We start from the raw sequence: 14,449 nt of genomic DNA on the forward strand, positions 1-14,449 counted from the left end.
CAGCGCTCACTTTGTTAACAATGCCCTTGAATAATAAGCTGATAACGCGCTTCACTTTGCTTGACCATTTTACTCCGAGCTCATATTCCTAAGGCTTTCAGCTTCATAGAATTCAATTTCTGCAGGGGGTAAAAGTTAAAGAACCACTAGAGATCTAAAAAACAATATGAGAGCCACCAATGTGGCCTTTATTTTTATCTGTTGAATCCACAGTGTGCCATATTGACTATTTGTGCAGGTATTTCTGTGTAGATGATTCGTTGATGTTTAAATTGTACTTAACCTGAATCTTTACCTTTGTCAATTCAGCTCAACTGATAAAGGGTGGTGCTAGAAAGGTGGTAGATTCAAGTCTTAGCAAATATTGACTTCTACTATATATGTGGAGTTGAATAAAACATTTCTGTTAAATTCTTATATAAATGTGATTGTGGTACCTCAAGCTTAGAGATTTTTTTTTATAATTTCTTGTGAAATGGTGATGGTTTTGAAATGACTCTGTAAGGGGAACTATGGAAGTAAAGCAAGATCTGACAGCAAAAATCTGTGTTTATGTACATGCAGGGACCTCATGCATCTAAATTTTGCTACAATATACATATTTGCAACTGAATTTACCGTTATGAGAAGAAGCAGCTTTGACATTTTGTTCAATTGAGAAAATCCTGAGTTTTGAGCAACACAATTGTGGTGGATGGAGGATTTTCAGTTCATTGCAAAATGTCTCCCAAATGGCAAATTAAACTCAAATCATTGATAAAATCAGGACAGGTAAATGGGTCATTTTTGCTACTGCATTTTAGAAAAACATTTTTTTAATATTATAGTTGTTCAATAGTTTACAGTATTTTGCCATTAAAGTTCACTCAATATTTAAAGGGAAATCTTAAGCCATTATGGTCGAGATTGGAATTACAGCTAAATCAAGGCATTTTAAATTATTATTTTTATTTTTTTAAAGTAAAAATAGTTTCCTTCTCTGATATTGAGTCAGATTTCAATTTGGAATTGCAACACTGCCATCTACTGGCAGATTGTGCCTGTGGCACATATTTGTGACTGTATTATTTACATTTATGCATTTGGCAGACGCTTTATCCGAAGCGATTTACATTCTTTGTCCTATACATTTATACATGGATATGTGCAATTCCCTGGGATGGAACCCACAACCTTGCGTTGTTAATGCAATGCTTTTCCCACTGAGCTTCAGGAAAGCTTATATTGTTTATTTGCGAAGGGTTAATTTAAACAAAATCATAGGTAGATTTTAAGATCAATATCTAAGTTCAATTTTTAAAGCATTCACATAATCTTTGTTAGTACATGCTATACATCCACTTGTTTTATTTTTAGTGCATGATTTTTCATAGTCAGGTAAGTGCCATTTTCAGGATTGTCATATCCATAACGCTACATATTCCTCATAAATGGACACATGAAAATGAATATACACTAACTATTTTATGTTCTATAAAGAGGCATCCCTTTTCTATTCATTGGGTATTTTTGCTTCAGGATTGTGCATTTTATTTTACAGAAATGCTACAAAGTTTATCGTCTCCCAAAAAACATGTCCTTTTTTTGTCACATCCATAATACATGTTTTTTTCCCTTTTTTAATACATTTTTTTTCATAGACTGGCATTTTTCAGGGGTTCCGTAAAATATAAACAGATGGTTCAATATAATCTTAACAAATTCATTCCCTGAGAATTTTTGTGTCAAGTATAACGCAAAATGTCCCGTCCATAATGCTGGAATTGCACAGAACTGAATTTCAACAAGGTTGAAAGTTGATTTGAGATTTTTTTCCAAGAACATTCCTTTGTTAAACATTCATTATTGTTCTTTACAGGAACCTGTCCTACTTCTCCAAGCAGCAGAGTCCTTCTGCTGTCATTCTCAGTCTTTGGGAGGCCAGACATCAGGACAATGGAGATCTTGACTCACTCGCCAGTGCTTTGGAAGAGATTGGAAAGATCCACAATAAAAACCTGCCTCGTAGTCCGGCTGACAAAGAACCAGTCTTTAGCTTTTGAGTGTGGCCAAATTAGTCTTCTAATTTCTAGTCCCACCTGAAGTGTCAGAGACGTCTTGGACAACATGTGACCAATCTGTTTAACAAATATCTATGTGCAAACTATTACAAGTTGGCAGGGACGTGGCACAGCCATCACATCCTACGTGAAATTCCGCCTTAGCTTTTTTTGGTGTTTATCATATTGAATTATTGTAAGATGCAATTAGTGGCCAAGTTGGCATTTCCCTTGAGTCAGCCACATATACTGCTGGTCAAAAGTTCACGAGGTCACTTACTAATCGTTATTTATACTTGTTTCATATTTAATAGCAGTAAATAATAGAAAACTGATCAAATGAAATGATGACATAAAACAACTGTGGGAATTATTTTCTAACTAGACAAATCCTAGGAATACAATTTCGTATTCTTTTGATCCCATAATGTCCTTGTAGCTCAATTTGGTTCGATGCCAGAGAACACACATGATGATCAAATATACAGTACATGTAGACTAAATACGCTATAAGTCTCTTGTGAATTTCTTATAATATTTAAGTTCATCATTTTTAGCATCGAATGAAATCTATGTAAGTACAGTTTTGCCCTCATACGGTATCAAAGCGTTTCAGACATTTTTTTGAGATTTGAGATGAAAAGTGACCCCTTACTTTTGAACCAAGGTTTTCGTTTTTACCTATTTTTAATCAGTCTTGTGTTACAGAATTCCAGCAGTATTTATATCCCTTCTGCATGTTACTACTGAATTGTGCTTTGTTTGCACCATATGATGTTTAGAGATGGGAGAAGAGGGAAATCCACTCTGGCAAACTGCCTTTTTATAGTCATCACACATCGTAATCTTGATTCACTGTGTACTTCCATTATTATTTGCATTGTACATTTGCCCTTTTTAATGGGATTGATGAGGCGTAATAAGAACCATTTGAAATCATGACACAGTAAATTTTGACTCGTTCTCATTTATGCAACAATGTGAAATTCAACTGCACAATTGCACAGGTTCAAAAAGAGGTATAAATCTCTACCATTTATCCCTTAAAAATATATGAAACCCACTCACTACAGTAAAACACATTACTCTGTTCACGTGAATACATGTTAAGGACATCAGAAAGTCACTAGGGCCAAAGATCAGAAAAGTGTCATGCCTTTATATAGGGAGTTTAGACTAAAATATTGACCACAACAACCATTTACTTATCCCATAGCAGATGTCACTACATCCCTTTTGCTAACGCATTCATTTTTTTTCAACTGAAATGGAAATCCCCTTTGAGACTTACAGAATGAAGCCTCTCTTATCTCCTTGGACCAAATTTCACTGTTCAGTATGAAACACAATGGGTAACCATGGGCTGGTGAGCACCAAGAGTTATAATGACGGCCTGATAAAAGGAAAAGAGTTCAATGCTGTCATAAGTGTAAGAAAGAGTTAAATCCTTTGCCAAGTCATCGACTTTATGAACCTCCTATCTTGAGACAGGAAAATGTTTTTAAGAGGATTGATTTTAGTTGGTTTTGAGTGATCTAACACTACAACGGACATTAAGGTCTTTATGGTTTTCTTACACTTGATATTATTTTCTGTGTTTTGCTTTTGAGTTACAGTTTTATAAAACATTTAAATAAGACGGATTTGCACTGAGTTTTGTGACAAAAGAGCATTAAGAGCTTTTGTTTGTTTGCATCTTTGGTCATTGCTGTTGTTGTTAGACACGGGCTATTGCACCACCAGATGATATATCACTTTGTATAAGCCCAAAGAAATGTCTCTTTTTCATTCCTTATACAATTTTACACTTAAAGATTTAAAACATCATTTCGTTTTGCTTATAAAATTGCTGGAAGAACAGCTTTGCTTCTTATTGAGCCATTTCGATGTTCATATTGTGACACAGTAGAGGAACATAAAGTTTAGCATAAGAAGGACTTGCATAAACAACAGAGCAACAGTACCATAATAGCTTTCATATCAAGACAAACTTTTCTCCCCAGTATTGTGACAGTATTTATACTGAGACATTTAATTTCGGATAAATCAATGCAAAGCCTTTAAACCCTAAAGTCAACTAAAACTCAGACCCACGTTTGTGTTACATTTAGCATTTTGCTATTATTTATGATTCTTGTGCCTTGTATAACTTCTGTAAATGGTGAATGTTGTACAGGTTAAGATGGTTCCAAATCATGCAAATGTACTGTAAGATATCAGTATAAAGAAGAAAAAACATTACACTGATATGCAGGGGTCAAGAGCTTTTCTAGTGCTAAATATACTTGTTTGGTATCGCCAGGCCAGCTTTGTGGTATATTGTATCTATGATTATGAACATTTTTGGATGTTTTCTGTACAGTAGAGTTTGCTGATGTATATGCAGTCTTTTGGAAATAAATGTACAGCTGAAGAGAGCTGCAACTAGCCATTGTAATCCATGTATTTATTTACTCTTTTTTTTTTTAAATAAATATTATAAAATATGTATATATACATTTTTTACAAACATATATTTACAATTTTTTTTAGTTGTCACATGTCCATCTCTGTCTATATAGTACATGTAGTACCAGCAGAGGGAACCACTTGACTTGTTGTTCCCCATGCAGTCGAGTTTCCCAATTACACAGCTCAGTAAATATTATTATTTATTGCACAAAATTGTATGATAATCAATATGATGTTTATATTGTAAAGGGCAGGACAGAGCAATGAGTATTAACCTACAGTTTAAGAGACATTAACAAAATATAAAGATAAAAAGTTACTTTCACTTCAGCTTTAAGTCTTGCTTCAGAACTGTCTTGTGGAAAGTCCACAAGTCAGTTGTCAGTCTTATCTCAAACAGCCCCTCCTCTTCCATGGCTTCTTATCAAAAGACACATACAGGACTTCAGGCCAGAAAAAAAGATAAAGCCATCATAACCATGGTAACCATCTTCTTAAGATGTTTGTTTGCTATTATTATTCATGCAGAATCCATTCTTTGAACAACATTTAGAAATCTGACTTTCTAAAGTCAATAATGCAGAATCATAAAACTTAGACATATAATACACTTTTATGGCAAAATTAATTTAAGTGCTTAATAATGAATAAATGAGGATATTGTTGGTTGTTTGGGAAAGAAGATGGGGCAGGAAGCCACATAAAAAATGTTCTGATTGAATTTGAATTAGGAAAGTTTGTCATGGGAAGAAAAAAGGGGAAAAAGCACTGTATCATTGTACACACTATTGCAGTTTTTATTTCAGTTAAATTGTTTAATGTAATAAAGCTATAATGAATAGATCACATGATTGACTATGTTTGCTGGAAGTTAAGGGAGTGACCTTTGGGAGCATTCTGAAGCAGCAGTATGAAATTCCCCTTAGACTTGGTAATGAATAAACAAACAGGAATCTTCTACCTTCCTCCACATACAGTATCAGGCAGCTGCTTGACAAATCCTCTGTGACTTTTTCCTGTGTTTCACATAGTGTCACTCAACAGTTCATACTATCGCTCTGGCACAGGCAACTGTCTGTTAGATAGTACCAAACTGACACAAATTAGCTTGAGTTGCGGAAATTAATAATAATACTGATGAGTATGTGGGCGCAGTTGAAAAGAGACTAAGAGAGATGTCAGAACAATAGGTTAAGACTTACAGATTTAATACATATTGCTTAAGAAGTTTATTAGATTTTTGCTAGCTGCCATTAACCAACAATATTAGTGATTGTGAAAATAAGGATTATTGGTTTCTGTGTATGCTCTTATTTCACAGTGGTATTTCTAATGCTAAAATAAAATGAATTATGATATTTATTATATTTATATTATATATTGTTATTTATTCTCCATTTAAAAGGCAAAAAATAATAATAAAGTGCTTTATTATTTTTCAAGTTCCCACTTACAGTTATTTACTTGCAGTCCTTAATAGAAAAAGAAAAAAGTTTTTATAGTCAAATGTTACACTTGATAAATTTCTGACTTCTGAGAGAAGTTGAACGTGCTGGCTCAAATTTGGCTATATTAATGTAAATAAACACTATTAACCCTGCCGAAGAAAACAATAGAAACCCAATAGAAACCATTACAGAAATTTTTGTAGTGTTTTGGGAATTATTCATAGAATTTAACATCCTACCAACCGAATCCATCACATCCCAGTAGTTTCCATTAAAACTAATAGGCTTACCATTGCCATTATAACCATTAACACCATTAGATTTTTTATTGTGTTTTGGGAACTGTTCTATTGTTTTTTCTCAGCAGTGTAGTTGTTTCAGTTTGTAATTTGCCTAATAAATAACAAAAAAAGTTTTAGTATGTTAGTCATTATTTGTTTTTCTCTCAAGTTATTGGTTAACATTTTAACAGGTGGTTTAATAAATTTGTTATATGTAAACATGGATAGAATATTTTCTTTCTTTCAGTTTTTGGTTGAAATGTTAAAATATGTCACTGATTGCTGTGATAAGGATTTTATTTTGAATCTTTAGAAGTGGGTACTCATCCTTCAAACAAAGTGATTGTTGTGGTGAAGTTATTGTGTATTAATTCATCCACATATATTTATGTTCTACAACGCGAATTGTTGTGTAGGCTTCTATGACAGAGACTAAGCTCATGAATATAAATGAATCACGTGACCTGACGCTCTAGAATTTATAAGAACGTCACCAAACTGGGATTAATATTCATGAAGCAAACCTGGACCATAGTGGAGAAGTTATTTAGCATTCAGCGTGTTCAGGTTTCCAGACGCGTTTATTTCTAGTCTACGAAAGTTTTCAACCGCGGCGCATGTCCATTTTTTCATTTTATATGGAGGAAACGACACTATGAGATACATAATTTTCTTGGTAAGTATCTAATTTGTTTGTTTGTTTGTTTTATTATTTTCTTACAATTAGGTTATTGCTTGTTAACCAATTTTTTTAAGTTTCACTTAAGCATGCGTTTAACTTACTTAAAACGCCGGATAGAGTCAGACACAGTCCCACTTTGTCTGGTCAGTTACAGAAATTATAATTTGTTAAATCCTATAGGCCATATGTTTACTATAAACAGCAGACTTTAGGTGGACAATCCTTATCGATGATAGGCTTCAACTCATTTGTGTTACGTTGTGTTGTGAAATATTTCCGTTCCAACTTGATTCATACAGAACAGGCCTCGAGATGCTGTTGTATTGTTTAAAATGGCCTTACCAAAACCCCAATTCTGAATTATGAAATTTTAGTTCATCTTTAAAGCCTTTTAGCCTGGACTTGAACAACAAATCAACCTGCATCTTATATTTTTGTGCCACTTTTGTGTGTAGGTTTTACTGTTACTGAATGTCATAGTTGTTGCTAAAAGTCACTTGGATTTTGACTGGACTCCATCCATCAAAAACAGATCAAGACGGGACATTTCCTGTAGAGAGGACCTGGAATATGCACATGACAACCTCCGCTGCTGTCTGAACTGTCCAGCCGGTGAGCAAAAACTATTACTCAAAATCCACAATGCAAAAGAGTACCTTTACCGTGGATGAAAACTCTAAATTAACTATATATTATATACTGTTTTATGAGAAAATGTTGTTTGTATTTCTTTACAGGAACCTATATGAAAAGCCCCTGCTTTCGAGATTCAGAAAAAGGAGAGTGTGAACAGTGTGAGTTTGACTCGTTCACCGAACATGGCAATGGACTTAAGAAGTGTTTATCATGTATAAAGTGCCGTTCAGGTGAGTTTGCTTTTTCAACATATTTTAAACAAGGTTTTGACGTTTAATTTCCAATCATCTAATGTGCACATTCATTTGTTCTGTAGATCAGGACACTATAGAGAAATGCACAAGTACCCAGAACACACGGTGCGTGTGCAAACAAGGCTCATTTTGTTTACCAGACCAAGCGTGTGAGGTGTGCAAGAAATGCAGCAAGTATGTTTTCTTTTCTTGATTTTACCTCATGTTCATTCAATTGAATTGTTGGTTGCTAGACAAGTGTAACAACGTTTCTTTGAAGTCAATAAGTGTTAAGAACCTTTCCCTTGTTAAACACAGATGTAAGGAAGATGAGGAGATTGTGGAAAGATGCACAGTTGGTTCGAACACAGTTTGTAGAAAGAGAGAGTCTTTGGGCAGCTCTCTATCAGGTACACTAGATTCTCACTCTACAACCCAATACATTCATATTTTTGTTGTTGACATGTAGTATTCATGTCTCTACGTGCCACACAAAAGAGAACATAAGACCACATATTGATTCCTTCCTGTATGTCTTACAGTGACTAAACTTGTTGTTTTGCCACTAATTGCAATGCTGGTGGTGTGCACTGCAAGTTTTTGCTACTGGAAGAATACAAAACGAAGTAAAAGTGCAGGTATGGCAAACACATTCAAATCCAACAATCTACTTTTATCAGTTCTTTCAATGTTTCTTCAGTTGTTTCGTTGTTCTTTTAATTACAGTAACTTCACGAAGTCCAAAGGATGTGGTGAAAATCTGTATGGTAAGTCTGTAATGAGATCACATGAGATTTCTAAAAGAATGTTTGGAGGAACCTGTCTGTCTAATCTATCTAAGTGATAGTTCAGCCAAAATTAAAATTTACTCACCCTCCTGTCATTTCAAACCTTTATGACTTTCTCACTTTCTCAGAACACAAAAGAAGATATTTTGAAGAAAGCTGCTAACTGAACAGCACTAGTCCGCAATTAACAACATTCTTCAAAATATTTTCTTATGTGTTCTGCGGAAGAAAGAAAGTCATAGGATTGAAATGACAAGAGGGTGGGTAAATAATAACGGCATTTTACTTTTTTACATCAAAGTATGAAAACCACTATTCATTTTACTATTAGTTGCTCAGTCATCCAGGCCGAACCTCTTTATTTTTAACGGAATGCGTTATATTTGAATAACTATATTTACTATAAATGTTAAACCGTATCAGTGATCGACCAAACTATAATATCTTCCTGTTTTGCAGGGTGACCGTGATGATTTGAGAGAAGAGAGACAGAATGCCCAAAACGCCAAGATAGATGATTCATCTCCGTTCCAGCCGTTTCTAGAGCTAAATCATTCGGTGGGTATCGGGTCTCCTGGTTTATCAGAGGTGGAGAAAGACAGAGGACCAGGAGACAGCCTGACCAACACTTCCAACTCTTCACAAATTAGCCTTTCTTTGTCTGCTGTGTCTAGTAACCCCCAACCCAGCAATGCTAACCATCCTTCAAACTCTGCACTTTCTCAGCACTTTTGCACTTTGGTGAGAGTTGCAGCTTTGAGATTTATACTCAATGTTTATTTAGAGTCTTACTGGCATTAACACTCTGCATACCCGTCTGACTACTCTTATACCCATCTGATTCATCATCGGGGCAGTCTTGGCCTAATTTTTAGATTGTCGGAATTATGACCAGAAGGTTGCTGGTTCGATCCTCAGGGCTGGCGGTTAACGACTGAGGTGCCCTTGAGCAAGGCCCCCACTTGTTCCCTGGGCGCTGCAGTGATAGCTGCCCACTGCTCCGGGTGTTTGTGTGTTCACCACTTGCTGTGCGTGTGTTTGCTACTCACTGGATGGGTTAAATGCAGAGGTCACATTTCGGGTATGGGTCACCATATCTGACAAATAGGTCACTTTCACATAATCGGATGCTTATTTTTCTGCTGTTTAACAACTCTCAAGCTTAAAGGCAAAATGTCGCAAGCTTAAATGTTTTTATTTGGTAAGCAGACGCCCTGCAGGAGAATGTTGTGTATTGTTTTTTGGGGGGGGGGTGTGTCTGGTCCTGGTTATGGGACGCTGGTGTCCCCATCGGAATTTTTAACCAGATTTAACCAGAAATGCAGTCTTTGAAATTGTTTACCGGCTATGTTTAGTGTTTAGTATGATGAAAAGCATGACTATGCTGCTCCACCAGTTAAGATGAAAGTAAAATAATACTTCTGCAAAATTTCTGAAAAAAATCTTTATATTTTTAGGAATGTGAGCTATCGAGAAGACTTCTTCCATTGAATGGTAAAAACACATATATATTTTTGATATTTTTGATTACATTTAAGTTTTTAGTGTTATCGTTTTAATATAGTAATATATTGAAGTGATATCTCATTGTGTTTTGTTTTTTAGGAGAGGAATCATTGAAGAAAAGCTTTGATTTCTTTGAGGAAATGGATGTCCACTATCACAACAGATTCTTCAGGTTTATTGGACTGAGTAACAATGCAATCAAAGTATCAGAGTCTCTATTTCCGGACGACCGAGTTTATGAACTGTTGAAAATCTGGATGGAAAAGGAGGGAATGAAGGCAGATTTCAACACCCTTATTGAAGCGTTAATTTATTTGGACCAAAGACTGTCAGCAGAAAACATTATTGCAAAAGCAATTAGTAATGGTTTATTTAAATATGAAGATGAGTGACTGGAAACGTAACGATTGTCACTCTCAGTGATCTCAAGTGAAAAAATATATCTGTTTAAGTGTCATTTCTGAAACATTCCTTAACAGAAGCCAATACTGCAGATACAAATTGGCCAATACTGTGCAGATATTTAAAGGAAAATGTTGTGTCATCGTTTACAAACATTGGTTACATTTGAATTAGTGTTGAATTTACTCTTTGTGATATGAAATCAGTGTTAATTTTTTTGTAGCATTCTTTATGACGCAAGACATTGGAAATAATGTTGTCGTATTTTCACATTATTTTGTTTACAAATAAAGTCAATGCAATATTCGTTACATGTTATCACGTGACCTCTGACGCTAGAATGTGCAAATGAATCATCCTGGTAGTTGATTGACTTTTATGACTGCAGAATTACAAATGAAAGAATATAGAGTAAATCTTTCATTAAAGCTTATTCAAAGTAAAGAAATGTATCCGTAGCCACAATTTATCAATTGTCGCCGAAATTAATCGCAAGCAAACTAATGGTTTTGTTTCCAAGCATAATTTTGAAATTGGCTCTGACATTGGAATCAATTCCTACATCTTGCCACTAGATGTCGCCAGCTGTCTGATTCCGGTCCTGAAATGATTTAACGCGCTGTCGTGTTGAGGAAATATATCGTTGCGTCTGTTTTTTGTGAATACCGCTTGTACTGTAAAATGTATAGTCATTTTTTTAAAGCAGGATTTCCACGTGCCGAAGTAAGTTTCATAATGGTCATTGTATCTTTATCTAAACGACCGTGGGCTGTGGTTGGTTTTCAAGGAAGCATAATGTAACCTACACTGAATCTGTTCTATTGCCTTACGGTCCTCCTAAACATTGCGTATATTTTTTGACCAACAAAAGCTCCCGCATAGTCTCAGTTGGGTGAATCCGTTGTTTCCACTTGTAATTAAATATTTCACATTTGAGAGTTATAAGTGGAACGCTCTAAATGCTCTCTAATACGTTAAGTTTAATGTAAAAAATAATTTAATTTATTACGCAAAATTACTTGAACGTTAATGTTTTTGGCACTACACTTCCCATGTGTCCTTGCGGTTTTTACAGGAAAATGGTACGTAATCACCTAGACTTGTAAACAAGAGAGGTGCATGTGCAAGTAAGTCCTGCCGTTTAACCATTACACTAAAATAGTCGTTGAAGTTTGTATTTAGTTTTCTCGCATTATATCTTCTAAATGTTCACCTTTAGCGGGCTGTATAACCTCTGTGTTTGTGCTTTGCGTTACGTCACAGAAAAACATGGTCAAACCTTTAAAGTAGTAATAAACACTCCCAACTAAGCAACTGCTTTTGAAACATTTTTGGTTCACATGTTACATATCAAACAGTTTCGTTGTTTTATAACAATGGAAACCTCAATAAATTAATGTTAATATATGTGGTAATACATTCGACATGTTTACACATTTTATTCAGTTCCTTCCACAATTGGCGTCTGTCTTGTTGTGCAATACCTCATTTTTGAAATTTTTTTGCTTGTTTTTTGTAAAGTGGGCCGAAAGTAAGACAAAGGTGAGAAATGATGGGGAAAAATGGAAAGAGGAACTGAGACCGTCAAAAGCGTTGTGTCACGAGGTTCTTTTTGATATTTGGGCACACACACCAGCTGAAGGTACTGTATATTTAGATTTGCTGCTAGTAAAATCATCTAGATATTTTGCAGTAGTTACAAGTTTGACTGTTACAACTGAACATACAGACACTTTCAACAACTAAATAAACCACAAGGAATCTTTATGTTGTATTTTGATTTTACAATCGCAGTAGATTTTTAAGGTAAGTTGTAACATTTTATTATACAGAATTTGATGTTGTTAATCTTTTCTATTTATTGCTGTGTTTAGTTTTTTAATTAGAACTTATGTCTGTCTGTAACCTTGACTTGCAGAATTCACACGATGAGGGACATTGTTACATTTTATGTAACCTATCTCATGTGCCTGTTGCTGGGGATTACTTGTGTTGTGTTGGTATCTCACTGGAATTATAGCTATCGAGGGGGATTTGCATGGGATGGCTCAAACAAGCACTTCAACTGGCATCCAGTCCTTATGGTCACTGGCATGGTGGTTCTGTATGGGAATGGTAAGTTTGGTTTTATTTTGTGTTTGTTTTTAACTCAGAGACCATGCTCAACCGGTATTTTCAGTTTTATACTAATTCATTTAACGTTTATATTTGGTTTGCTACATTGTATCTAATTCATTTTTTATCTGTTGACCAGCGGCTGTAGTGTACCGTGTTCCACTGACCTGGGGTCAGAATAAGCTTCCATGGAAGCTATTACATGCTGGGCTTCTGCTCCTTTCTCTCATCATGTCTGTTACCGGTCTTTGTGCAGTGTTCGATTATCACAACACAAATCACATCAACAACCTCTATTCCCTTCACAGCTGGATAGGGATTTGTACCGCAGCACTCTTCACTGCACAGGTATGTATCATGTTCACAAATGATACACCTGTTTTTTACTAACGGGGAAATATAAATAAGTGATTGATTTCAGCTTCTGTCAAATTTCTATGTTGTAGTTTTGCATTACTCATATGATAGGTAACACTTGACTATAGGCAGAGCAAATAATCATGTACTCCTACTTGAACTAATACTCGCTTTCACGTGAACTAATGGTAGATAAAGGATTAATATTTATATATAATAGAATTTACAATACAATAAAGGAACTAATAAATTGCTAAGCTTATCTGTGGCTTACGGTCATTTTACTATGACTATTTAGTTAAGGTTCATTTATGATAGGTTCAAATCTTGTGTAAACATTAGTTTATGAGTACTGTTTTAGGTACTAAAACATGATTATTGTTGGTTTAGCTGATAGTAAAGTGTTATTAAAAGTAAGAGACAGTTAATTAATTTAGGGCATTTTGAGAATTAATCCACATTTTGCCTCAGTTTGAGTAAAAACAATCTTGTTCCTTTTTTCCAGTGGGTTATGGGTTTTACTGCATTTCTTCTACCCTGCACCCCGATGGGTGTACGTTCACTAGTAAAGCCAGGTCACGTTTGGATGGGAGCAATTATTTTGGTTCTCAGCATTGTGTCCTGCATCTCAGGGATCAATGAGAAACTCTTTTTTGCACTGTAAGTTATCTAATAGACACATAAATTCACCTTAATGGATCTTTATATTAGCCAGTTTGTGATTTGATCAATCCGTTATGCTGATTTCCCATCATTATGCTGTAGTTGAATGTTGTAAAATTTGCAATAACTTGTTGATATGTGCAAAAAAGAAGTGAGTCAAATTACATATATTTATAAATATCACACAACTGTAAAATTTGAAATGGATGATATGACGTCATGACAAATTCATTGTCCTATTGGTTCTTTCTTCAGAAAAGCAAACACCAATGGGACGCTGCCTTATTCCATGTTGCCACAAGAGGCCGTCCTTGCTAATTCTTTGGGAGTCATCATAGTAGCATTTGGATTGGTTGTTTTGAAAATTTTATCCAATCAGATATGGCAACGTCCTGAGCCAGCCGATGATGAGGAAGTTTACAGGGTGAGAAACGAGATAATTTTATGCGTCCTTTGTTCTTTGGTGTAGTAATAGTCTAACCAAACCAATTATTAAAATTTTATTCAAAGGAGTGGTGATTTCCCTCCAAAGTGATTTGATTTTGTTCTTTGGTCTCATTTTCAGCCACTGGCATATGATGGAAGCTGATGTCCGCATTGCAATGTGAATGTCCACAATTAATAAGTATTTGTATTTTGCCTGATATGTCCTCTTCAGTGGAGCCAAAGTCCCTGAATACAACAGTTGGTCTTTTCATTTTAGATAAACAGCAATACCTGATCAGAACTTACATATATTTTTCTTTTATTTTGTTACGCCTTGCTGTACTTCATTTATTGTTTAAAATACTATGAAGAATAAGACATCAGATACAATCACTTCTGCGTTTATGCTAATTTATTTGAGA

At 35.0% G+C, this 14,449-nt stretch overlaps 3 protein-coding genes across 12 annotated transcripts in view; all 3 read left to right on the plus strand.

Moving 5' to 3' along the window:
• The window catches only part of unc5db (unc-5 netrin receptor Db), a 150,524-nt gene extending 146,056 nt beyond the window's left edge, over nucleotides 1–4,468 (plus strand). For all 6 annotated transcript variants that reach the window (XM_056746555.1, XM_056746550.1, XM_056746552.1 and 3 more), the window contains one exon: nucleotides 1,859–4,468. In XM_056746555.1, the coding sequence (XP_056602533.1) occupies nucleotides 1,859–2,042 (184 nt within the window). In that variant the 3' untranslated portion in view covers nucleotides 2,043–4,468. The remainder of the gene's footprint in view (nucleotides 1–1,858) is intronic.
• Nucleotides 4,469–6,754: 2,286 nt separating this feature from the next.
• On the plus strand, nucleotides 6,755–10,777 carry hdr (hematopoietic death receptor). Of its 3 annotated transcripts, none has more exons than XM_056746145.1 (10): nucleotides 6,755–6,895; nucleotides 7,357–7,513; nucleotides 7,639–7,767; nucleotides 7,854–7,965; nucleotides 8,089–8,180; nucleotides 8,313–8,408; nucleotides 8,497–8,537; nucleotides 9,018–9,299; nucleotides 10,016–10,052; nucleotides 10,164–10,777. In XM_056746145.1, exons 1-10 carry the CDS (start codon nucleotides 6,875–6,877, stop codon nucleotides 10,454–10,456), a joined length of 1,260 nt encoding a protein of 419 aa, XP_056602123.1. In that variant the 5' UTR covers nucleotides 6,755–6,874; the 3' UTR covers nucleotides 10,457–10,777. The 3 variants fall into 3 exon arrangements, with proteins under 3 accessions (XP_056602123.1, XP_056602124.1, XP_056602125.1); XM_056746146.1 differs by having other exon boundaries at nucleotides 9,018–9,116; XM_056746147.1 differs by having other exon boundaries at nucleotides 6,761–6,895; nucleotides 7,434–7,513.
• A 393-nt stretch (nucleotides 10,778–11,170) lies between these two features.
• On the plus strand, nucleotides 11,171–14,420 carry LOC130419583 (lysosomal membrane ascorbate-dependent ferrireductase CYB561A3). 3 transcript variants are annotated; one of them, XM_056746423.1, is made up of 7 exons: nucleotides 11,171–11,189; nucleotides 11,988–12,108; nucleotides 12,385–12,581; nucleotides 12,721–12,929; nucleotides 13,444–13,598; nucleotides 13,857–14,025; nucleotides 14,167–14,420. In XM_056746423.1, exons 3-7 carry the CDS (start codon nucleotides 12,395–12,397, stop codon nucleotides 14,188–14,190), a joined length of 744 nt encoding a protein of 247 aa, XP_056602401.1. In that variant the 5' UTR covers nucleotides 11,171–11,189; nucleotides 11,988–12,108; nucleotides 12,385–12,394; the 3' UTR covers nucleotides 14,191–14,420. The 3 variants fall into 3 exon arrangements, with proteins under 3 accessions (XP_056602401.1, XP_056602400.1, XP_056602402.1); XM_056746422.1 differs by lacking the exon at nucleotides 11,171–11,189 and adding an exon at nucleotides 11,217–11,593; XM_056746424.1 differs by lacking the exons at nucleotides 11,171–11,189; nucleotides 11,988–12,108 and adding an exon at nucleotides 12,115–12,272.
• The last annotated feature ends 29 nt before the right edge of the window (nucleotides 14,421–14,449 follow it).

Source organism: Triplophysa dalaica, chromosome 4 (assembly GCF_015846415.1).
Source record: "Triplophysa dalaica isolate WHDGS20190420 chromosome 4, ASM1584641v1, whole genome shotgun sequence".
Lineage (NCBI taxonomy): Eukaryota > Metazoa > Chordata > Actinopteri > Cypriniformes > Nemacheilidae > Triplophysa > Triplophysa dalaica.